Here is a 23,275-nt window from a genome sequence, read left to right as displayed (position 1 = left end):
CGCAGTACAACCCCCTCTTCCCTACTCCCTCCCCCCCTTTTTTTCTTTCTGGCCGAGGTTCCGCCCCTTCCGCTTCCGCTTCCGCCTCCTGAGCGGCTGGTGAGTCGGATCTGCGGCTGGGCTTCCCGCGGGCTTTGGGGAAGGGTCCCTCGGCTGCTGTCCGGGCGAGCCCCAGCGGAGGGGAGACCCCCGGGAGAAGCCCCTTTGGGGTTTTTTGGGGGGATTCTACGGCTTTGGAGGGCCGGGGTCCCCCGCTTCCTTCTCCCCCCCCTCCATCTGGGGGTCGAGGCTGATTTTCTCTTAATTTGGGGGTGGGGATTGGCGAGTGGTTTTTTTTTTCCCCCCTCTCCTTTCCCATCAGGATTTCTCCAGCTTGGCCACTTTAAGGCGGGTGGACTTCAACTCCCAGAATTCCCCAGCTTGCCAGTTCCGAAGTGGCCGAGAGTGGGGAATTCTGGGAGTTGAAGTCCACCTATAGGGATTGATGATGGGTTTTTAAATATGTTTTAATTTTTAACTGTAGTTAATTTATTTTGGGGCTGTTATTTAATTCGTTTTTTTAATTTTTGGATTGTTGTTTTTTACTGTTGTAAGCCGCCCTGAGTCCTTTGGGAGATAGGGCGGCATATAAGTCCCAAAAATAAATAAATAAATAAAAGAGAATATGTATAACTCAGGGTTGAAATGAGGGGGGTCCTTGGTCCCGCCGACATTGACAGGGCGAGGTGTTAGAGTGCAAACTCTGAGCAGATCCCATTCCTTGCTAGCACTGACCATGTTGCCTAGTTGGGTAATGAGACGCCTGGAAGAAAACAACCAAGCTCAGAGAGCAACAAGGACCCCTCAAGCCCACCGGTCTTAAAGGTGCCCTGAGTGGGGAACACTGGGTTAAATCCTGAGATGCTTGTAAGGGCGTGAACTTTCTGTCCCTGGAATGCATCTGGCCCTACAGCCTACACGGGTCCTTCTAGTGGGCCTATGTCTGAGTTCAGGTAGTTCTGGCTTACTTCTAAATCATGGTTCCACCAAACCTGGTTGATTTCGAGGTTTAATGCAGGAGAGTCCGTGCAGTCTTTTGCCCCCTTTCCCCAAAGATGTTTCAGGAGTTTTGCCTGCTTTTGGATCTACAAAACTGCATTCCTGTCCCAAACTGGTTCTGTATAGATTAAAAAATAGCATTTTGGATCACGCCTCTTAAATTTTGCTGCTGCTGCTGCTGGGAAGATGCTGCAGAGCTGGGAATCTCCTGATTTGCGGGTGATATATTTCTAACACGAAATTCTGTAGGAGACAGATTCAAGGAACTGGCCCGTACGGTTTTTATTATAGAAATAACACAACGTTCCAGGAACAGAAGAGAGGAAAGCCATACGGCGTGTTTAAACCCCCTTAAATAGCAATACGTTGATCTGTAGATACTCTTTGTTTCTTTTTAACTCTTTTTCTTTGCATTTACGTTTAGTATTTTTGAATGATACGAGTTTTTATAAACGTTTGCGTGGATCAAGAAGAGGGAGAATGGCGTCTGCAAGTAATGTGTTTGTTTTACGTTTCTCTGGTGGTGGGTCTTTAGCTCTCTAGAAGATGCGCTGATTTTGATGCAAAGACTACTCTGCCTTTCTGACATGATGCCCAGGAGATTCCTGGGGGTGTGATGTGCCGTGCTTTGCCAGCTTTTACGAACATGGATCGATCATTCCTGTTACCATGGGAACAGATCACTGTCTGTCTTTACGTGCTCTAGCAAGTGGCAAGATCTTTTCTCCAGTGTCTGCATTTTCATGCTTCAAACAATTGAGTTATGCTGTGTTCTTCTTAATGCTCCAAATCAGTATTTCTGGCCTCCCAGTGGCACCTTATTTGAAAGAGACAAGAAGGAGGTTTGCTTTTTTGCTTAAAACGGCCAGGGAGGGTAAGAGTGAGGAGCAGGTGCATAGCTGCCCTTTTCTGCAGCTGTAAAAACATTCATGTATTCTGGTTTAAGTGGAAGCCTCATCATCATCATCATTAGTTAAATAAGGGAAATAAGCAGAGTGGGTTTAGCTAAAGAAACCCTTCGGCTCTCAAATTTAACGGCTTGGCTTCTGATGCATCTATAAGGCTGGATTTGGGCTTCGACACGTATCCCAAAGGGGCTTTTCCAAAAGGCAACTGGACTTTCTTGGCTTTTTTCCTTGAAAACGTTCCACTTCACATCCTTCTGAAGGAAACAGCCAAGAAAGTCCAGTTGCCTTTTGGGAAAGCATCCTGGGACAACCGCGATCTGGATGACTGAGAATCTCCATAGACATTCACTTCAACTCACGGTGTAAGGCCTTAGTTCTCTCCAATAAGGTGCTTCTGGATGGAATGCGTTTGTACGCACCGCTGTTGTGCAGTTGCAGCAGCTCCGCAAGTGGCATAGCGGCGCTCGGGAAAAGCTCTTGCTAAACTGTTGGGTAACTGTGTTTTTTTTCTTGTCTTCTCAACCTGGAAGAAATGAAGATGACCAAGAACAAGGATAATATCCCCCACGAGTTGGAGAGCCAGTTTGTTTTGCGGCTGCCTCCGGTAAGGGCCCCTAAGGGGTAAATGCTAACATCACCTACTGTTTGCTGTGATTCATGCTTATGTCTGGAACGGTCCGACTTTCCCTTGACCCTGGTTCTCGCTGCCTCTCTGCTTAGGAGTATGCTTCTACTGTGCGGAGGGCTGTTCAGTCTGGAAGCGTCAACTTGAAGGACAGACTCACAATTGAATTGCACGGTAAGGGGTCAACATCAGCAGCTTTTAATTTCTTTTTTTTTTTTTAGAGAGAAAGCATATAAACAAACGCAAGCAAAAAATAAAGATCAGCTGCAGGGAGTCCTTGATTTCCAAGCCATTTGTTTAATGACCGTTCAAAGTTACGATGGCACTGAAAAAGGTGGCTTGTGACCATTTTTTTTCACACGACGGTTGCAGCAAAATCAAAACTCAAGAGGCTTGGCAACTGGCATGTACTTGCGATGGTGGGAGTGCCTCAGGGTCACATGATCACCCGCTGACAAGCAAAGCCAATGGGGAAGCCAGACTCACGTGACAGTTGCCTTACGAACTTTACAACTGAGTGATTCAGTTAACCACTATGGCAAGAAAAGTCACTTAACTGATTTGTTTAGCAGTGGGAATTTTGGGCTCAGTCGTGGACATAAGTTGAGGACTACCTGTAATATAAAAGAATAAAGGATGGATGAGTAAGCAAGAAATCTTAAAAATGTCAAGAAGGCTACTCGGAGTTTTCCAGTATATCATAAGTCATTTCCCCCCTTCTTTCTGCAACTGTTATATATTGTGCTACTGAGACTTATTTCTTAGCAGTCTGGATCAACGCTGGCCAGACGTTTTCTTAAAATGACAAGTGTCCTGCAATCATATTTTTAATAGCCAGGTTTTGTGCCTTAGCCACAAGATTTATGTCACATCCAGATTGGTCCAATAAAAGCCCACTCATGTATTAAATGGTCACAGTGTTGTTATATTTTGATGGTATCAGATTGTTTTATTTTATTTTTGTTCTAATTTTATAACTCTTTTGCCACTGCAGTTCATTGACCTTCAGTAGTTCACCCTGTGCCTAGCCTTTTTGGGACAAATGTTTTGAGAATCAAAAGCATCAGAATGTTTTTTAACACCTTATTTCACTGCAGTTTCTAAGATGGGAGGGGGGGAATGAATTAAAAATAAACGTCCTAAATGGAATGTTTCTCATCATATCTTTTTTTTTTAAAAACACACATTTCACTACTTTCAAATCTGGGTCGCCCACACAGCGAAGCGACTTGGCGGTTTGAGGCCAAAGGTTTTGTGCCTTCCCAAATATTCAACTCTTGAATGTTCGATAAGTATCCCATAGAAATTCTCCCACTTCCCTGCAGCGGATGGCCGTCATGGAATTGTACGTGTAGACCGGGTCCCCTTAGCTGCCAAGTTGGTGGACTTGCCCTGCATCATGGAAAGCTTGAAAACCATCGATAAGAAGACCTTCTATAAGACTGCTGACATTTGCCAGGTAAATGATCCTCCGTCCATCTGTTGTGATTCAGGGTCAGCCTGTGGGTTCGGCAGTTGGGTCGGACGACTCAGAGGAGGAGGAGGAGGGGGGTGTTGAAGAGCTTGCTGATGATGGCTTTGAGGCTCCGCAGAGCCCTCAGCCAGGCCCCTCCCACCTGGTGGAGACCCAGCTGTTTGAGCCTGACAGCGTGGATGAAGATGACCCACAGCTGGCCCTGTTCAAGGACGCCCGACAAAGGAGGCAGTCAATCAGGAGTAAACAAGAGGAAGGCAATGGGGCACCTCGGAAGGAGGCAGAGAGAAGCCACGCCCTGAACTGTATAAAAGGGGAATGTGTGGGAGGGCTGGTTTGCTGAAGGCAACCGCTTGGATAGTTCCTGTTTCATAGCTTCTGTTTCATGGTTGGTGTCTGTTTTATGTTAATAAATTTGGCAGGCTTTATTCCAGCCTCTTGCCGTTTGTAAAGGGGTTGTCCCTGCCTTTTCTGCAGGGCTGGTAGCAGGCTGGTACAGAACACCATCAGCAAGATGAACTTTTCTTGCTTCAAGATGATTTCGCTTTTCATTTTTGTAGACCATATCTTCATTTTCAGCTCCCCCCTTTTCAACCTGTAATTTTTTTCCCCCCGTACCACAAATAGTTACGAATTGCAAACATTTAACAGTTCTTTGAGGGTGCAGGATTTCTACTAAATGGTTATCCGGGAGCTTGAAACTTGTCTAGCCCCTAGATCAGGGGTGGGAAACCTTGGCTCTTTTACAGCTTGTGGACTTCAACTCCCAGAATTCCCGAGCCAACGTGGAATTCTGGGAGTTGTAAGTCCACAAGTCATAAAAGAGCCAAGGTTTCCCACCCCTGCCCTAGATTTGATAGAAGCTTGGAAGCCTGGAGAAGGAGATGAGACAAACTGAGGGTGAATAAAACAGGCAATGACAACCAGTTAGGAAGATTCAAGAGTCACTCCGAAGATATTAAAGTCAGTCTCCAATGCTGAGCAATTTTGTGCTCATACGACAAACTTCTCACTGATAACTGGCTGATTGACCACTCTTGACAAAATTTTAGTTCGATCTAACAGTATTTTCCTTGGGCTTTTCCGCCTTCGAATTTCTTTCCGATAACAGTCAGTTGCCCTTTTGTTCTCTTCCGGAGTTCAGATGCTGGTGTGCACTGTGGATGGAGATCTCTATCCTCCTTTGGAGGAACCATCTGTGAGTACCGATGCTAGAGCCAACAAGAAGAAAGATAAGGATCGGGAGAAGAAGTTTATTTGGAATCATGGCAGTAAGTAGCTCTGGGTTCATTCGTCTCCCTACACCAGTGAGCCTTATCTGTGCATTGTCCCCTATCTCCATGCCCTCACCGTTCGTCACGAAGGGTGGTGAGACCCATTGATCTTCCTCTCTTTGGTTCAGAAGGCTAGCATCTCTTCTGCATCCCCAAAGAGCTGCTGGCTGCGCCCTCCTGCCCCATCTTAATTTGCACCGGCTCCGTTTGCGCATTAATTGGTTGTGTCCTTGCAGTTACACTCCCGTTGAAGAACGTCAGAAAGAGGAGGTTCCGAAAGACAGCTAAGAAGAAGGTGAGCCACATAAGTGAGCCTTAAGAGATCGGCTGCGTACGGAAAGCCAGAGCCAACATATCATGCACAATTGGAAGTTTCAGTCAAGGATAGACTGCATCTTAGTTTATTCTTAACAACTGTTCTAGGAAGTTTATTCCCAATGGGAAGTTTTAAGACCTCTGGGCGGAGAACGAAGAAAAAGCTTGAAATGGCTGATGGTTGCCCCTTCCTTTGAGACCCTTTCCATGCACAGCCCCCCACATCACCTTGGGGCTTGTGTGCAACTCGAGAAGATTACGTCCAATTAAATCCTGTAGAGCAGTGGTTCCCAACCTTTTCTATACCCCGCACCCCTGGAACGCTTCTGATATATTCTCGCACCCCTTAGAAAAGTTTGAAATAACGGCAGCGAATTATGCATATACACTATAATTTTGAAAACCCAAGTTTTCACACCCCCTAGAATGGGTAGGCAACCTTGTCTCTTATGACTCGTGGACTTCAACTCCCAGAATTCCTGAGCCAGCATGGCTCAGCTTGGAAACACTTCCTTTCCTCTCAGCATGGCTGGCTCAGGAATTCTGGGAGTTGAAGTCCACGAGTCATAAAAGAACCAAGGTTGCCTACCTCTGCCCTGGAATATCGTCTGGCACCCCCAGGGGGTGCAAGCACCCCAGGTTGGGAACCCCTGCTTTAGACTAGCCGCTTCTTTTGAGGACACCCGTTTGGTCCCACCTCTAAGCTCCTGAGATTTCATCCCTTCCTCTTGTAGTCCAGGTCTCATTCTACATTGACCCTGTTTCCCCATCTCCTCCAGTTTTCGTCACCCCAAAAACCAACTGGAGCAAGGAACACAGGGTGGCGGGTAGATCAGCAGCAAGCTACTAGTTTTTGTGCCTCTCAGTGGCCAGAGGTGGAGGAACCTTTGGCCTGCAACGTGGGAAGGCGGAATGCTAGTGTGAACCCTTGCATAATTGTGCTGAACTATCAAAGTGAATGTGAAAGGTGAGGTTGATGGCTGCGCAGATGTGCCCTACAGCAGGAACTTAGCAGAAAAATAAACTCTTAAGGTGCTCTAGAGCAGGGGTCCCCAACCCCTGGTCCGTGGACCGGTACAGGGCCGTGGCATGCCAGCAACCAGGCCGTAGAAACAAGCAAAGCCCCATCCGCAGGATGCAGGCAGCACCCAAAACCACACCACCTCCGGTCTGCAGAAAAACCTCTCTCCACGGAACTGGTCCCTGGTGCCCCAAAGGTTGGGGACCTCTGCCTTAGAGGCAGAAACTCAGCTGGTAGTATGCGATCTCTTTTTCTCTTCCTTTCCTCTGGCCCAGTATATTGAATCTCCAGATGTAGAGAAAGAAGTGAAGCGTCTTCTCAGCACGGATGCCGAAGCCGTCAGCGTCCGTATCCTTTTTTTTCCCCTCATAAGATTTGAAGTATTAGTTTTCAGCTTCATACTTAAAACTTAATACAGAATTTCCATTGCCAAGCGAGGCAGTTTCTAAGTGGCTTTTGCCCCACTTACAATTTTTTTTTTGGCACAGTTGTTAGGTAAGTGAATCATGTGATTGTTAAGCCAAATTTGGCTTCTCCCCTTGACGTGTCGGAAGCCAGCTGGGAAAGTCACAAATGGTAATGAGATGATCCAGGGACGGTGCAACTGTTGTAAGTACATGCCAGTTGCCAGAGTTTTGATCATGTGACCGTGGGGGATGCAGCAAGTGTGAAAAGCCAACTTTCAGTGAGTTTGAATAGAAGTATGGAAAGCCACTAAAGCAGGGGTCTTCAAACCTGGCCCTTTTATGATTTATGGACTTCAACTCCCAGAATTCCTCAGCCAGCATGCCTGGCTGAGGAATTCTGGGAGTTGAAGTCCACAAGTCATAAAAGGGCCAAGTTTGAAGACCCCTGCACTAAAGGCATCAACCTTGTAAGTCAAGTCAGAGGCGTTAGATTCCATCCGTGAGAATTTGACTGGAATTCTCTTCTCGGGACATACATTTCTAAAGCAGCGCTTCCTTCACCAAATGGAATGAGACCGGTGGGAAAAGTGCCAGGATATTTTTCCAACATGGATGCACATTCTGTTTCCCGATGATGTGCTTCCCTAGTCAATTTGACTTTTCCTTAATGTGTCTGCGCCTGAATTCAGGCTGGGAAGTCATTGCTGAAGATGAAACAAAGGAAGCCGAGAATCACGGGTTACTTTCAGGCCTGGATATTTCTTCTCCTGGCATGACCGGACATAAGCAAGGCCATGGATCGTCAGGTATTGTCACATTTGGGGATGCTAACCCAGGGCTGCCAATTCTTGAAAAGCCACTAGATGGCGGCAAAGGCTTAAGTGTTTCCCGCAGCTCTCTGTCGCTACCTTGTGATCAACTGGAGTTCCGTAGTCGGCTCATGATAGTCCTAACCAAATTGCTCTTCGTCTAAGGAGAGGGGGCCTGGGGGAGTAGAGATCAGACTAGCCACCCTCCTCAGCAAGACGTACACGGGGATACATTGAGGAATGGCTGGCTCCTTTTTTCCTTCTCTGTCCAACCAGCAGAACGCGATGAGCTCCGCGAGATGTTTAATGAAATCAGCAGCAGCAGCAGCGATGAAGACGAGAGGGATCACCATGACGACGAAGATCTGAATGTGATGGATACGGAGGAAGACCTGGAGAGGAGACTGCAGGGCAAGCTGAACGAATCCAGCTCCCAGCAGCCGGAGAACGAGGGAACCAGTCAAATCAGTTAGGAACTGGCGGGGGAAGGAAGCTATGGCGGGTCTGGGCGATTTTGGACAGTCCTTGGGGCAGCTCTCGTATTAGCAGGAGGGTCAGTGCTTTTCTCTCTTGGTAGCAGCCGGGATCCAGAAGCAAATTGATCATCTGAAGGGGAAGCTGCAGGAGACTCAGGAGCGCAGGAAACGCCAAGAAGACCTTATCATGAAAGTGGAGAATCTGGCACTCAAGGTGACTCCGGAATTGTTTGGAATTAATTGGCTTTTAATCCCCCCCTTCATTATTGTTTAGAAATAACTCAAGGTAGTGAACACACCTAATATTCCTTCCTCTTCTCTGTTTTCCCCAGAAAAACAACCCTTTGAGAGAGAACTCACAGTTTCATGGTTTCTAGGCCATCATCTTAACCTCAGCCTAGACCAGGGGTAGGCAACCTTGGCTCTTTTATGGCTCGTGGACTTCAACTCCCCGAATTCCTGAGCCAGCACGGCTCAGCTTGGAAACTTCTCCCTTTCCCCTCAGCGTGGCTGGCTCAGGAATTCTGGGAGTTGAAGTCCACGAGTCATAAAAGAGCCAAGGTTGCCTACCCCTGCCTTAGACCAAAGTGGCTTCTGTTTCTGCTCTAGACGGAGACTGACTTACTTTGCCTGGAATTGGAAAGAACAATTTAGATTCCCCCAGAAATTCAGGGCTGCATGCCTAAGCTCCTCTTTCCGTTTGAAGCACATATCATTCCCCCTCCCCCCCCTACGAGAATGACTGATCCTAAGTCATCCGAACAGTTTCCACGATCGATGGTGGATTTGAACCTGTGTCTCTGAAGTTCTAGTGGCGGTAGCTTAACTTCAGCAGCTTCATGGGGTCTCTCTGCCACAAGGCACCTTAAGAAAAAAAAAAGCTGTCTCTGCAAGATATATAATAGCAAACTAGTAAAGCACATGTTTGGCCGAAAGTCTTAGGTCCAGCTCTTGGATTTTCCAGGTAAAAGGGGGAAAAAAGCCATTTTCCCCCACTCTTGAAATCTTTTCTGCGTGAATGTTATCTCCTAAAGTTCCCAGCCGCTCTGCAGTGGGCCATACTTGGATAGATGGACAAAGTAACTTGGTTACAACCCGGCTTCCTCTATCCAGGCAGCTAGAAAGTCCACATTAACTATAGTTCCTTTTCTAGCCAGTGACGAGGAAACAAAAGTAATTTAAGCACCTTGCATGAAGGAAGAAACTTAGCGCTACTGTTTTCATTTCTTTTTGAGGCCGTTTAACTCTGCTTTGCAGCATGTGGCATCCCTAGAGTGAGTTTGTAGTTCCTTCCTCAGGGCTGGGGCAGACTGAGGCACGCCCAACTTATTTATTTATTTTTTATTTATTTTAATTCCATTTATATCCCGCCCTTCTCTGAAGACTCAGGGCGGCTTACAAGCTTAGCAGTAGCCTTCATTCTATGTATATGCCTGCTTATTAGGGCTTTTGCCCCCCCCAAGCGGCATTATTACAAAGTCAGCTTAATTGCCCCCAACAACCTGGGTCCTCATTTTACCTACCTGGGAAGGATGGAAGGCTGAGTCAACCTTGAGCCTGGTGGGACTCGAACCTGCACTAATTGCAGGCAGCTGGTGTTACTTAGGGAGGCATTAGCCCACTGCTCCACCAAGGCTCCTTCTCCTTTGAAAGCCTTTTAGTATAGAATTCTTGCAGCAATAGGTAACCACTTTTCTGTCGGTCTAATTTCCAGACGCGCCTCCAAGCTGTGCTGGATGAATTCAAGCAGCAAGAAGAGCGAGAGAAGCAGCAGGTAAGACTTCTGCCATTTTGACAAACGCCGAGTGGAGAGAAAGGCGGAAGAACTTTGTAGGGAAAATAAATTTAAATGAGGATTGTAAACAGGATTTAAGACGAGGCAACCGAGATGACCAAGAAAAGAAGCACGATATGGATGTGATTATTACTGGTAGAAATTTTAGGAAAATCTCTATATTTAACTCTTACCTATCAAATTAATAAGAATTGTATTAATTTAAGGTTGCAAAAGAGAATATTATTGGAAGAAAAGAAAATTGAGCAAAGCTATTATGTGGATTTTGGAATATAGAAACTAACTGTTAATGATTTCTTTGTAAATATAAACCTAGACAACACGCTGTTTACCAAATATTAAGGTGTTTATGTTAAAAAAACAATAAAATATTTTTTTTTAAAAAAAGGTGAAGAAACAGGCAAGTTTTGGAAACCCACAAGGAGCAGCAATTTTATTGGGGATGCAATACGCAGAAGTGTAACATTCTAGCCCTGGAAAATATTTACAGGGGGCGTTAAGTGATTACTGAGCATTTGACTTGTAAATTGCTAGATCGGAATTGTTTGCGACTTTCATCCTTTTTTGCATATATTAAGTGGCAACCCATCAGAGCAGCTTCGCAAATGAATCTTGCTTGGCTGAGCTGGCTGGGATTCATGGGGTAATTTGCGTGATATCTATAACCTCTTAGAATAGATTTTTTTTAAATTAAAATTTTAAAATTCACTGTTTTGTGAATTGGACAAAGCTGGATGCAGTTGCTTCTGGGTTGCTGTGTTGTTGTTTTTGAAAGTCAGACTGGTCTGACAATGGTTGAGAAATCCATGAGGAGACTGTTGGCATTGTCTATACTAGGAGTCTTCAAACTTGGCCCTTTTATGACTTGTGGACTTCAACTCCCAGAATTCCTCACCCAGGCATGCTGGCTGAGGAATTCTGGGAGTTGAAGTCCACAAGTCATAAAAGGGCCAAGTTTGAAGACCCCCTGGTCTACACAGCCCTGAGGAAATCAAACAAGGGTTGTGACTTGAGAATGCTTTGACATTTCCCTTCTTTTTCATTGCTACGTTCCCAACATTTCTGCAGAAAAAAAGCTTCACATTCGCAATCTCCCACTCAAGCCCACTTGTGATGGAACTATGGACCTAACGAGAACACTCTTTATAAAATGGGAGGAAAGGATTATTGAACCGGTTGGGAATAATAGTAAAAAGATTGTCTTCCTAGAGATAGAGAGATCAGGAGAACTAATGGAAAGATCCTTGGATCGTGACTTGAAGGAGAAAGGTGGGACTGATGGTAGATTTCATTCTTTAATAGAGCATTTTTTTTTCTTTTTTGCTTGCTCTGCAGCTGACATCTCTTCAAGAGCAGCTAGAAGCTCTGATAGAAAAGTGAACCTCTGGACTTCCAAGAACAGCTCTGATGTTGACTGAGAAGCTCCTTTCTTGGTGCTGTGGCCCGCACCTTCTTCAGCGCAGACTCGTCATAACGTCTGAGACTATTGGCAAGTTCCTCTCGAAAGTCTAGATCAGGGGTCTTCAAACGTGGCCCTTTTATGACTTGTGGGCTTCAACTCCCAGAATTCCTCAGCCAGGCACGCTGGTGGAAGAATTCTGGGAGTTGAAGTCCACAAGTCATAAAAGGACCAAGTTTGAAGATCCCTGTATTAACCTATAAGAAACTAGACCATCCAAACAAGCCAACGACAACAGAAACGACCACCTCACCAGTTGAATTTCACGCCTTGTGAACAATCAGTCACGTGACCAACTGACAACACCACACAAGATCTATATAAACCAAGGGTCTTCAAACCTGGTCCTTTTATGACTTGTGGATTCCCAGAATTCCTCAACCAGCGTGCCTGGCTGAGGTTTTCTGGGAGTTGAAGTCCACAAATCATGAAAGGGCCAAGTTTGAAGATCCCTGTATTAACCTATAAGAAACTAGACCATCCAAACAAGCCAACGACAACAGAAACGACCACCTCACCAGTTGAATTTCACGCCTTGTGAACAATCAGTCACGTGACCAACTGACAACACCACACAAGATCTATATAAACCAAGGGTCTTCAAACCTGGTCCTTTTATGACTTGTGGATTCCCAGAATTCCTCAACCAGCGTGCCTGGCTGAGGTTTTCTGGGAGTTGAAGTACACAAATCATGAAAGGGCCAAGTTTGAAGACCCCTGGTCTAGATAAACATCTACCCAGGCTCCGGGAGTTGTGGCTTACAAATACCGTGTGGAAAACAGGCGGAAAACGTGAATACTTTGTGAAGAGTGGAATTTTCTAAAAGGTGTCCACACAAAAACAGTGTTTGTTTCTGAAAGCAAAATCCGCTTCAGGACAATCTTTGGTGTTTTTTTTTCAGCTCTGCCTCTTTATTTTCTGATGAGCCAATGTTGCACTTTTGGGTTGTTTTAAGAAGCATGAGATGAATTCTTCCTGCAATGAATGAGGACCACGCTCTGCTCTGCATTATCTGTAAATACTAATTGTGCGGATAAAGACAACAGCTTGCTTCTTTTACACTACTTTTACCCATTCATAATTTTGTGTTCAAGGGCATTGTGAAATAAAAATAAAGTTTTCTGTATATATGTTATCACAACTATATTTCCCAGGTTATCTGTTGCTCTTGCAAGTATATTGGCTACAACTGCCCACTGTCTAGCAATCATTCTCGAAAAACAGTTCCAGCTTCAAAAATTGATAGTGGGGAAAATTTACCTTGGCAACTTGAAGCTGTATAAACTTCAGCTCCCACAATTCCCCAGCAGTTTTCCCAGATGTCTGGGGGGAAAACAAGGTATTTTTATCCCCGAAAATTCTGTTTATGATAAATTAGAGTCCTCGTGTTAGGGCATCTCTTGAAAAGGGATTTGGTCTAAGAACTGGAACATACAAAGTTTAGACTTATATTGAATAATAAAAGCATGAAAATAGTCCAAAAGTACAGTGAGGGGAAGAAAAATTAGGATTAGAATTACTCTGTTCAAGATGTTCCATCGTTTAGAGAGGAATTTTTTTGCCCTGCCTAATACAAATGTCCTTCTATGCAGTAATATACAGGTAGTCCTCAACTTACAACAATTTTTCAAACTTCTGACGAGCATCCCAATGATTGTGTGATCAGAATTCAGCCATTTGTCAACTGATTCATATTTATGTCGGTTACACTGTCCTGGGGTTATGTTATCGCCTTTTGCAGCCAATGGGGAAGTCAAATTCACTTTACAACCATGTTACTAAATTTTAAGAACTTATTTATTTAACAACTGTGGCAAGAAAGGTCATAAAATGGGGCAAAACTCATTTAACAAATGTCTCACTTGGTAGCAGAAATTTTGGGCTTCATTGCAGTCATAAACTGAGGATTACCTGTACAGTTAACGTAAGCTTTGCCTGCAACCTGGAGTAACACATCCCAGATCTGAGTTTCTCACTCATAACTTTATTTAGAGCAGGGGCCTCCAACCTTTTGGGCACCAGGGGACGGTTTCATGGAGAGAGATTTTTGTGCGAACCCATAGGGATGTGGTTTTGTGTGCTACCTGCATCCCATAGATGGGGCTTTGTTTGTTTGCGTGGCATGGTTTCTGCCATGCCACGCACTGGTGCCGGTCCACGAACGGGGGGTTAGGGACCCCTAATTTAGGGGACTTATATGGCTGCCAATCTCATACAATGATGCTAGATGGTTAATAACAGTCCATGAAACATGGAAACAAAGGTATGACACACACACACACACACACACACACCTTCCCCATCCTATCCCAATGCTTACAGGAAGAGTCAGATCTTCATAGATCTGCAGCCCTTGCAGGAATTGGCTAGTCTCATTCAGAAAGTTATTGGTGGCACCCTTTGTTTAACCTGATCTAATTTTAAATCGTTAAGACGGCAAATCCTGCATTAACCTGGCTGAAAGAAGATTAGAGAGAGTTAAAATTCTACCTAGCCCTTGAAAAGATGTTCTCAGCCTCTGAAAATTGTCCTTCGCACTGTAAGGAGCTCTAGATAGTTGTCCAGATTCGGTAGCAAAACTGTTCGGACAGCTGTTGCGGCATGTAGGTCCGAATAAGTGGAAATTAGTTACGTCGAAGAGTCCTGTTGTAAAGAGAAGAATTGCCTTCATCCAGATTTGAAGGAAAAGGGAACGCCAGAATCGCCACGTCAGAGCAATGGAAGAAACCTACCTCCTTAATGTGGAAGGAGTCAAGAAAAAGATTTTGTATGGAGGTTACGGGAAGCTGCCTCATTTTCAGGATGGGAGCAAGGTAAATGCACTAACTAGCAGGGTTGAGTTTAAGACAGGAACTGTATAGTAGCCATAATAGCCAAAGGGCTATTTTTTGGAGAGCAGATCCCATTCGTTCGGAATGCAGAGTTTGCAGTGGAGTTTCTGTCTGGAAATATTCTTTACTTCTTTTTCTTAATCTTTTTAATCTTTACTTAAAGATTAAATCGTTACTTTTTCTTATTAATCTTTAGGTGTTTTTTTTTAACTTTTTCTCTAATCCTTCTGTCTTTCCCATTTTTCTTCTATAGCTTTCTCCTCGTTTCTTTTATATTTCTTTGTGTTTAGTTTTTAATTTTAGAAAAATTATTTTAAGAAAGTGTTTGTGTAGACTAGAGAGAGAGCTACCGGTAGATGGATGGATGGATAGACAGAGAGACAGATGGACAGATAGACAGAGAGGCATCAATTCCAAGTTAATTTAATTTAATTTAATTTAATAATTTGATTTCTATACCGCCCTTCTCCCGAAGGACTCAGGGCGGTGAACAGGGCAATACACAATAAAAATCAAATACAAAAATTAAAAAACCATTAAAAAAACCATTAAACATCATGCCCATAAAATCAATACATATTAAGTTAAAAACTAATTTTAAAAACCCAACCCCATCCCGTCAGAGCAGGCCAGCTTGTTCGAAAAAGAATGTTTTAAGTTCTCTTGTCTCATCCCAGTGGCGGTAGGAGAACTCAATGCTGTGACTCCTAAACTGGGAGAGTGGTTCTAACAATGCAGAACTCTCAAACAAAAAACATGACACACACACACGGACACACACACAGATTTTTTCAGGATGGATTAAGACTGTTGCATCTCTCAGGCTGTATTTATGGGCCAATGCCATCCACACATTACTGGAGAAAGAAGAAGAATATACAATCGGGATTCCATCTAGAAACAAACATTTGCTCAACCTTGGGGATAAAGATCTATATTTAGGCAGGCAAGTCCCAAACCAGGATTAACTGTAACCTTCCTTCAATGCAGATCACCTTCCACTTCCAGACCCTGAAAGATGATTTTGAGCGGACAGTAATTGATGACAGCCGGAATAGTGGGGTTCCCATGGAAATCGTTGTGGGGAAGATGTTCAAAATCGAAGTGTGGGAGACGTTACTGACCTCCATGCGGATCAACGAGGTGGCGGAGTTCTGGTGCGATGCTGTAGTGAGTGTTACTAAGGATAGGATAGAAGAGAAGAGAATAACAGTGCCTGATGTATTGTCCATTTTTGAGGGTTGGTTCTGACATCTTTCATTGTAATTATTATGGCTTTTTATGCTGCGACCCACCGAGAGCCTGAATACAATTGCTGTGGGTTGTCATACGTGCATAATATAAATAATAACATCTGACCCTGAGGGATTAGATGGCGATCTTCAGAATAAGAAGGAATATAGACAAGGGTTCTTTGGTTATCTGGAGGTGGTGCAGTTGAAGGAAAGGGGTTGGTGAACCCGTGGTCCTCCAGATGTTGCCCCTGCTTTCTTTCAACACTTAAAGCTCTGCTTAAAAGTTTCCTTCTTCTGCTGCCATCGGAAGTCACCTGTTTTTCTGCTCCTCCTCCTCCTCCTCTATTGTATCTTCATCTGCTCCAGTATCCATGAGCACTTTTATGGGTCCCCATCTTTCCACCCTTCTATGTTTCCAGCATACAGGAATGTATGCCTTGGTCTCCAAAGGCCTGAGGCAAATCGCTGAGGGCAAAGATCCCCTTCACGGACAGAATCACCAATGTGGAATGGGCAACATGTTTGACTATCACAGCACAGGCTACGAAGACCTGGATGAACTACAAAAGACCCCTCAGCCCCTCATCTTCATCATGGAACTATTCAAAGTGAGTTCAGTTCAGAAAGGTGTTTTGAGCTCTTCAGACTGGTTTTTTTTTTCTTTCTTCCCAACCTTGGCAACCTTAAGATGGGTGGACCTTCTTAGATTATAATCTCTGGAACGTTTTCTCTATGCTGGATTCCACAGCATCTCTTCTTACATCTTTACCTTGATTTTAAGTAGCTTCCCTGCTGATTTACGTGTCAGAATGGACTGGTTTGCTGTTCTATCAGTAACTTGCCCTGACAGGTAGTGAAGAATATGATGGGTTGTAAATGAGATAAGCAGGACTTAATAACCATCCGTTGTTTTCCTGATTTCTCAAGGTGGAGGACCCTTCCTCCTACAGAAGAGACACATGGGCTATGAACAATGATGAGAAGCTGGCGGCTGTGCCAAAATTACACACTGAGGGCAACCGGCTGGTCTTGTCCAGGAAATTCAAGGAAGCAGCGGAGAAATATCAGGAAGCTGTCATCTGTTTGCGCAATCTTCAGGTTAAGGTGAGAGATGGAGGGGGATAAGATGTACTTCTGCCTCGGATGTTAAGACTTTTGAGATGGAGCCTTCTTGCGACTTACACTCTCAAGGAAAAGTAGTATTAGTAGAACCTCAGATATGAAATACTTTTTTAAAAAAATCCCATTTATATCACGCCCTTCTCCGAAGACTCAGGGCGGCTTACAATTAAGCACAAACCAATGTGCTTAGCAATAGCCTTCATTCTATGTATATGCCTGCTTATTAGGGCTTTCGGCCCCCAAGCGGCGTTATTACAAAGTCAGCTTATTGCCCCCAACAATCTGGGTCCTCATTTTACCTACCTGGGAAGGATGGAAGGCTGAGTCAACCTTGAGCCTGGTGGGATGCGAACCTGCACTAATTGCAGGCAGCTGGTGTTACTTAAGGAGGCATTAGCCCACTGCTCCACCAAGGCTCAAATACTTCCTCCAGTAGCTTCTGTAAGACTCAGTTCTGGAGAAATGGTCACATTTTCTCTAGATGGTTGAATGTGATTCAAGTTCCTGCAGCCCTTTTAAGTTGTAATGTTTCGTTTTGGTTGTTTGGCCTTGCTGTGGAGATTCATTGGAGAATAGTAAGCCCGTTGTTAACACAAGCTTAAATATTTTCTGGTTTGGGGTGGTGCGCACTCTGTACTTTACATTCTTTTTCACTAGTTTGGACTTTTCTCCGGTCCCTCAGTGGAACCACACCTGTGATAGAAAAACTCCAGTTAGACCTTTCTTCCCTAAATCATAGGTGGCGTGTACAATCTTCAATATTGCTTGCTGGGAAGAAATAATGGAAGAGGGCATCAGTCTCCAGCCTAGGCTTACGGGCTTCTCTCATTATTAGTTATTAGTTTAGTCAAACTGTAAAAGATAGAAAGACCAAGAAAAATGAAAATAATGAGGCAATAGGGGAGGAAAAAGGGAGGAGGGTAAAGGGGAGAAGAAAAAAAAAGCGTTGACTTCCGACTCCTTTTGGCCCAGTAGCATATGCTAGTAATAATAATAATAATAATAAGGTAATAACATACAACCTCAACGTTCTACTTTTACATAATAATATATAACTAGCCATTTTTATAACAACCAACCTATCTAATCAGCAAAACCCAGAATCAAAGTTTTCAATTCCCCGCCCCCCCACACCAAGCACAAAGTCCGAAAGCGGTTTCCAAGTAGAAACAACATTAATTGTATTCTTTTCTTTAATCAAAGCAGGCAATTTAGTCCTGTCTGCTAGTCCCGTCAGTTTTTGCAGCCATTCGTCCATGCTGGGAATCGAAGTGTCCTTCCGTTTTTGGCTTACGGGCTTCTTGATGCATTTCTGTGGGACCCAAGCCTATGGATGGTCTGATCGGAGCTCTTCCCGTGTCCTTCCCGTGGGGCAGTTACCATTTCCTTCTTTCCTGGAACTCTTAACAGGAGAAGCCAAGGGAGGAGGAATGGCTGAAGCTAGAGAACCTCGTCACACCTCTTGTGTTGAATTATTGCCAGTGCCTGCTAGAGTTGGAGGAATACTATGAAGTGTTGGAACACACCACAGAAATCCTCCAGAAGCACAGTGGTATGGCAATCCCTTTGATCTGCTTTGACTGGTTTTGTCTTAATGTACTTAGCCGTTGTGGTTGTAAACCATCATTTATGAAGGTCATATCTGCCTGAGCAAGGGGTTGAACTAGAAGACCTCCAAGGTCCCTTCCAACTATTCTATTCTATTCTATTCTATTCTATTCTATTCTATTCTATTCTATTCTATTCTATTCTATTCTATTCTATTCTATTCTATTCTACTCTACTCTACTCTACTCTACTCCACTCCACTCCACTCCACTCCACTCCACTCCACTCCACTCCACTCCACTCCTATTCCATACCATTCCATTCCTATTCCATTCCAATTCCATTCCTATTCTATTCTATTCTATTCTATTCTATTCTATTCTATTCTATTCTATTCTATTCTATTCTATTCTATTCTATTCCACTCCACTCCACTCCACTCCACTCCACTCCACTCCTATTCCATACCATTCCATTCCTATTCCATTCCAATTCCATTCCAATTCCAATTCCTATTCCTATTCTATTCTATTCTATTCTATTCTATTCTATTCTATTCTATTCTATTCTATTCTATTCTATTCTATTCTATTCTATTCTATTCTATTCTATTCTATTCTATTCTATTCCATTCCATTCCATTCCACTCCACTCCACTCCACTCCACTCCACTCCACTCCACTCCTATTCCATACCATTCCATTCCTATTCCATTCCAATTCCATTCCAATTCCAATTCCAATTCCTATTCCTATTCCTATTCTATTCTATTCTATTCTATTCTATTCTATTCTATTCTATTCTATTCTATTCTATTCTATTCTATTCTATTCTATTCCATTCCACTCCACTCCACTCCACTCCACTCCACTCCACTCCACTCCTATTCCATACCATTCCATTCCTATTCCATTCCAATTCCATTCCAATTCCATTCCAATTCCAATTCCAATTCCAATTCCTATTCTATTCTATTCTATTCTATTCTATTCTATTCTATTCTATTCTATTCTATTCTATTCTATTCTATTCTATTCTATTCTATTCTATTCTATTCTAGTCTAGTCTAGTCTAGTCTACTCTACTCTACTCTACTCTACTCTACTCCACTCCACTCCACTCCACTCCACTCCACTCCACTCCACTCCACTCCACTCCACTCCTATTCCATACCATTCCATTCCATTCCTATTCTATTCCAATTCCATTCCAATTCCTATTCTATTCTATTCTATTCTATTCTATTCTATTCTATTCTATTCTATTCTATTCTATTCTATTCTATTCTATTCTATTCTATTCTATTCTATTCCATTCGTTTTCTCAAATTACATTTCTACCATGGAATCAGATTTCTTTTATTGGACTGTTGCCTCTGTTGCGGCTTTTCCTCCTGTTCCTCAAGTTATTCCTTCTGTCCCCATTATAGTTTGTGGTGGAGGCCCTATTTCCATAAGATTATGTTGTCTGCGTGACAGAATAGACTAATTTCTGCATGATGTGGTGTTCTCATCTCAGTAACCATGGTCCTTGAACATAAATGATTACCTTGGAGAAGAGGTTGTGAATGATCACATTTTACAAGATTTGCTTAGGAACATTTAAACCATCTTTGTTCTTTCCTAGAAAATGTCAAGGCATACTTCAAGCGGGCAAAAGCTCACGCTGCTGTTTGGAACGAGAAGGAAGCCCGAGCCGATTTCTTGAAAGTGGCCCAGCTGGATCCCTCACTGGCGGCCGCAGTGAGAAAAGAGTTAAAGATCCTGGGAGAGAGGATGAGATCGAAACATGTGGAGGACCGCAAGAGATACCGAGATCTGTTCCAGCAGCCTCTCTCAAAAGGGGCAAGTGAGGGATCTGAAGAAACCTCTGCGGAGCAAGAAGAGCAGGCTGGATATGGCCTCACAGCAGAAAAGAAGCAAAACAACCCAGAAGCTACGAAGTACGAGAGAGAACTCGGGGCGAAAAACAGTGGAACAAATGAAGGAAATGTAGTTGAAGAAGAGAAAGGGCTCTTGGTAAAGGCTGAAGAACGAAAGAAAGAAGACTTGGTCCCTCAGAAAAAAAGGGAAGAAACAGCGACTGCAAAACCAAGAGGAACACAAGATGACCCGGAGGAAAGACAATCATTTCCCAATTCTGGAAACTGCATGGTAGAAGGCTCTGAGGATGAACAACAATCAGGCCCAGGGTTACAGGAGGCAAAAGTAGAGGTTGAAGCTGCAGAGATGAGTTCTGAGGTCTGGGATAAAAATGGAGAAATAGATTCTACAACACTGACAGGAAAGCAAGACCTCAGAGCTAACCTTAGTAACTCTGATGGGATGGCAGTAAAGCCCATGAATGTCATAGAAGAAGGATCCAGAGAAGGGCAGTGTGAGACTGAGGTGAAGATTGGGCTGGATATGTCCACTGGAAAGGGAGAATATGAAGGAAGCTGTGAGAGCAGAGAAACTGAAGCCCATAACCATCCCTGGAAACAGGCCAATGTGGATGTTGGATCAGAACACGTCAAGGAAGGTATGAGAGTCAAGTCTTTCGAAGAGGAGGATTGTTCTCAAGCCCGACAAGAAAAGTCCCAAAGAGGAAAAGAAGAGTCAAATGGTTTGGATTTGGCGGAAGAAGTAGCTCTGAGGAAGGAAAAAGGGGAAATTGGTGACCATTCCAAGCCAGAAAAAAAGTTATGCAGGCATGGAGCAAACTGTTATGAGGCAAACCCAGCCATTGAAGATAGTGGGAAAATAGCCATCGCTTCTGGTGCAAGCGTAGAGACTAACAGGGAAGCGAGAGATAACCACGAAGAAAAAGCTGGATGTGATAAGGAAAGAATCAACATTGTGGACAACTCTTCAACACGGGAAAAAGTTGGATGGGATGAGTTAGGGCTGGAATATTTTGAGGCGGAGTTCATTCCCAGTACCGGAGCTAAATATTCCAAGATAGGACCACAAGGAACAACCTCTGACATGGAGCAGGTGGATTTGCAAGCCACATGGGAAGACCCTGAAAAAAGAGAAGGCACTGAACAAATTTGAGAAGAAGTCATTGGGGATGGTTTCAGATGTCAGGAATGCATCAATTCCATGTACTGCACAGAAGATGGAAGACGGCTGGGTTGGAAACAGCAGGACAAAAGGATGGCTCTATCCCAAGTCAAACTGCCTTGATGCAGGAGGAAACTGGTTTCCAAGAAGGAAAATAGTCTGAAAGGAACAGGATTAGAGAGCCAGTTAACCAGCTTACCTTTGGAAACAGGGCCAACGTGAAGATCCCATCTCCTTTGCTGAAGGAGCCGCCTCGACTTCTTGAGAATAGATATCCCAATTCTAAGGTCTCATGATCCCAACAAGTCACTTGGCAGTTCTTTCTTCTCTATTTCATTGCATCTAAACCCAAGAGAACATACCATGACCCCTTGCTGGCCTTTCTTGGTCCGGCAGTGTTTTTGTGAAATTAAATATTGAGCGACCTTTAACATCGTAAATCTGGTGTTGTTGTTTTCCATTAGTAAAGATGAAATTGTGATTGCGAAAACCCAATAAGCTTTACAATAAAAGTGTGCAATATATGTTGGGCTCGGCTGGGCTACTTTGACCTTTGAGCGCTACATTATCCAAAATAGTAAGTGCAGGCTAGGGTAAAAAGCTTAGGTTGGTTTAATCACATTTTCATCAGATTAAACGAATTTTTTGGACAGCTTTCCATTGATTTCATGTTCTGCCTACCAATAACGACTCGCAGAGGTCTCCCTTTGCTTTAAAATGCAATAATATCTGGATCTTCGAATTCTGCCACCGGCCTGAGAAAAAATAAATAAAGTGTTCAAGCCACAGTCAGAGGGGGAATAATTCACTGACTCTTAGCCTCGAAGCTTCTTATAAAGTTTTATAAATGTAAAGTGGAAGAAACTTCCTTTTTGGATGTTGTGGGAAGAGAAGGATGGCGATTTGATGTTCCCAGAACCATTAAACACTGACTTACGAGCACAATGGAGCTTGCTCAGTGAGACATTTGTTAACTGTATTTGCCTCACTTTACAATCTTTCTTGCCATGGTTGTTAAGTAAATCACTGTAGCTGCGAGATTAGTAACACGGTTGTTAAATGAATCTGTAGCTGTTAGATTAGTAACACGGTTGTTAAATAAATCTGGCTTCCCCAGTGATTTGGCTTGCAAAAGGGGATCACGTGACCCAGGACACTGCAACGGTCATAAATGCGAGTCAGTTGCCAAGTTTCTGAATTTTGATCAGGTGTTTGTGGGAATGCTGCAATGGTTGTAAGTGTGAAAAACGGACATAAGTCCCTTTTTTCAGTGCTGTTGTAACTTCGGTCACTAAATGAACTGTTGTAAGTCGAGGACTACCTGTAATTCATTGTCACGTTATGAACAGAAGGTGCAACCCAGAGCTTGGCACTATTTTCTAAGGCAAGCAATAATCCCAACATAATCAAGAGACCAAACCAAACAGAAATACAGCAGAAATACAAATTTATTGTCACCGTTTTCCAGAACAGAAGAAATGGAGAAGACTCGGATGAAGACATTATAACCTGTCAAGATTAGTTTAGCTCCTGGTCTTTAGAGAAAAAAAAACCTCCCTCCCACACTCACTTGATTTAACCCAGAGATTTCTCCCCTCATTCCATCACCAAAACAATCTGAATTCTGAGTTTATTCTTGGCTGGTCCTCTTCTGTGGATGGACCACAAAAGATCTCCTGGGAGATCAAAGGAGAAGAACGTGCTAGCCATCTCTTTGGATGATGCACCTCCAGAGAATCAGTGCTGGCAATGACCACATGCCATGGAAAGATCAGGCCTATCAACACATTGAAAGGGCACCCTCAGCTGCTACGTCCTTCCCTGTTGGGTCCTTGGTTGTCTCTGAACTGGGTCGTTTTCTTGCAGACCTTTAATTACCCAACTAGGTAACAT

General features: G+C 43.7%; 2 protein-coding genes across 6 annotated transcripts; both read left to right on the top strand.

Annotated features, from left to right (window-relative positions):
* Nucleotides 1-485: 485 nt before the first annotated feature.
* Nucleotides 486-12,743, top strand: TAF7L (TATA-box binding protein associated factor 7 like). Of its 4 annotated transcripts, none has more exons than XM_081336920.1 (12): nt 486-1,531; nt 2,477-2,550; nt 2,667-2,745; nt 3,897-4,030; nt 5,190-5,316; nt 5,556-5,614; nt 6,931-7,003; nt 7,752-7,868; nt 8,148-8,339; nt 8,452-8,561; nt 10,062-10,121; nt 11,478-12,743. In XM_081336920.1, the coding sequence occupies exons 1-12, from the start codon at nt 1,519-1,521 to the stop codon at nt 11,520-11,522; spliced, it is 1,083 nt and encodes a 360-aa protein (XP_081193046.1). In that variant the 5' UTR covers nt 486-1,518; the 3' UTR covers nt 11,523-12,743. The 4 variants fall into 4 exon arrangements, with proteins under 4 accessions (XP_081193046.1, XP_081193047.1, XP_081193045.1 ...); XM_081336921.1 differs by having other exon boundaries at nt 494-1,531; nt 8,151-8,339; XM_081336919.1 differs by having other exon boundaries at nt 498-1,531; nt 8,449-8,561.
* Nucleotides 12,744-14,319: 1,576 nt separating this feature from the next.
* LOC308673036 (uncharacterized protein) lies at nt 14,320-21,894 on the top strand (the record flags this gene model as incomplete). 2 transcript variants are annotated; one of them, XM_081336413.1, is made up of 6 exons in its annotated part: nt 14,320-14,415; nt 15,424-15,603; nt 16,088-16,276; nt 16,596-16,772; nt 18,201-18,342; nt 19,965-21,894. In XM_081336413.1, the coding sequence occupies 6 exons, from the start codon at nt 14,320-14,322 to the stop codon at nt 21,371-21,373; spliced, it is 2,193 nt and encodes a 730-aa protein (XP_081192539.1). In that variant the 3' UTR covers nt 21,374-21,894. The 2 variants fall into 2 exon arrangements, with proteins under 2 accessions (XP_081192539.1, XP_081192540.1); XM_081336414.1 differs by lacking the exon at nt 14,320-14,415 and having other exon boundaries at nt 15,587-15,607; nt 16,095-16,276.
* Between the last annotated feature and the right edge of the window lie 1,381 nt (nt 21,895-23,275).

Source organism: Vipera berus, assembly GCF_964194415.1.
Source record: "Vipera berus genome assembly, chromosome: 11".
In the NCBI taxonomy this organism is placed as follows: Eukaryota; Metazoa; Chordata; class Lepidosauria; order Squamata; family Viperidae; genus Vipera; species Vipera berus.
The sequence above is the reverse complement of the archived record's forward strand: the minus strand, read 5'-3'. Positions and strand labels throughout refer to the sequence as shown.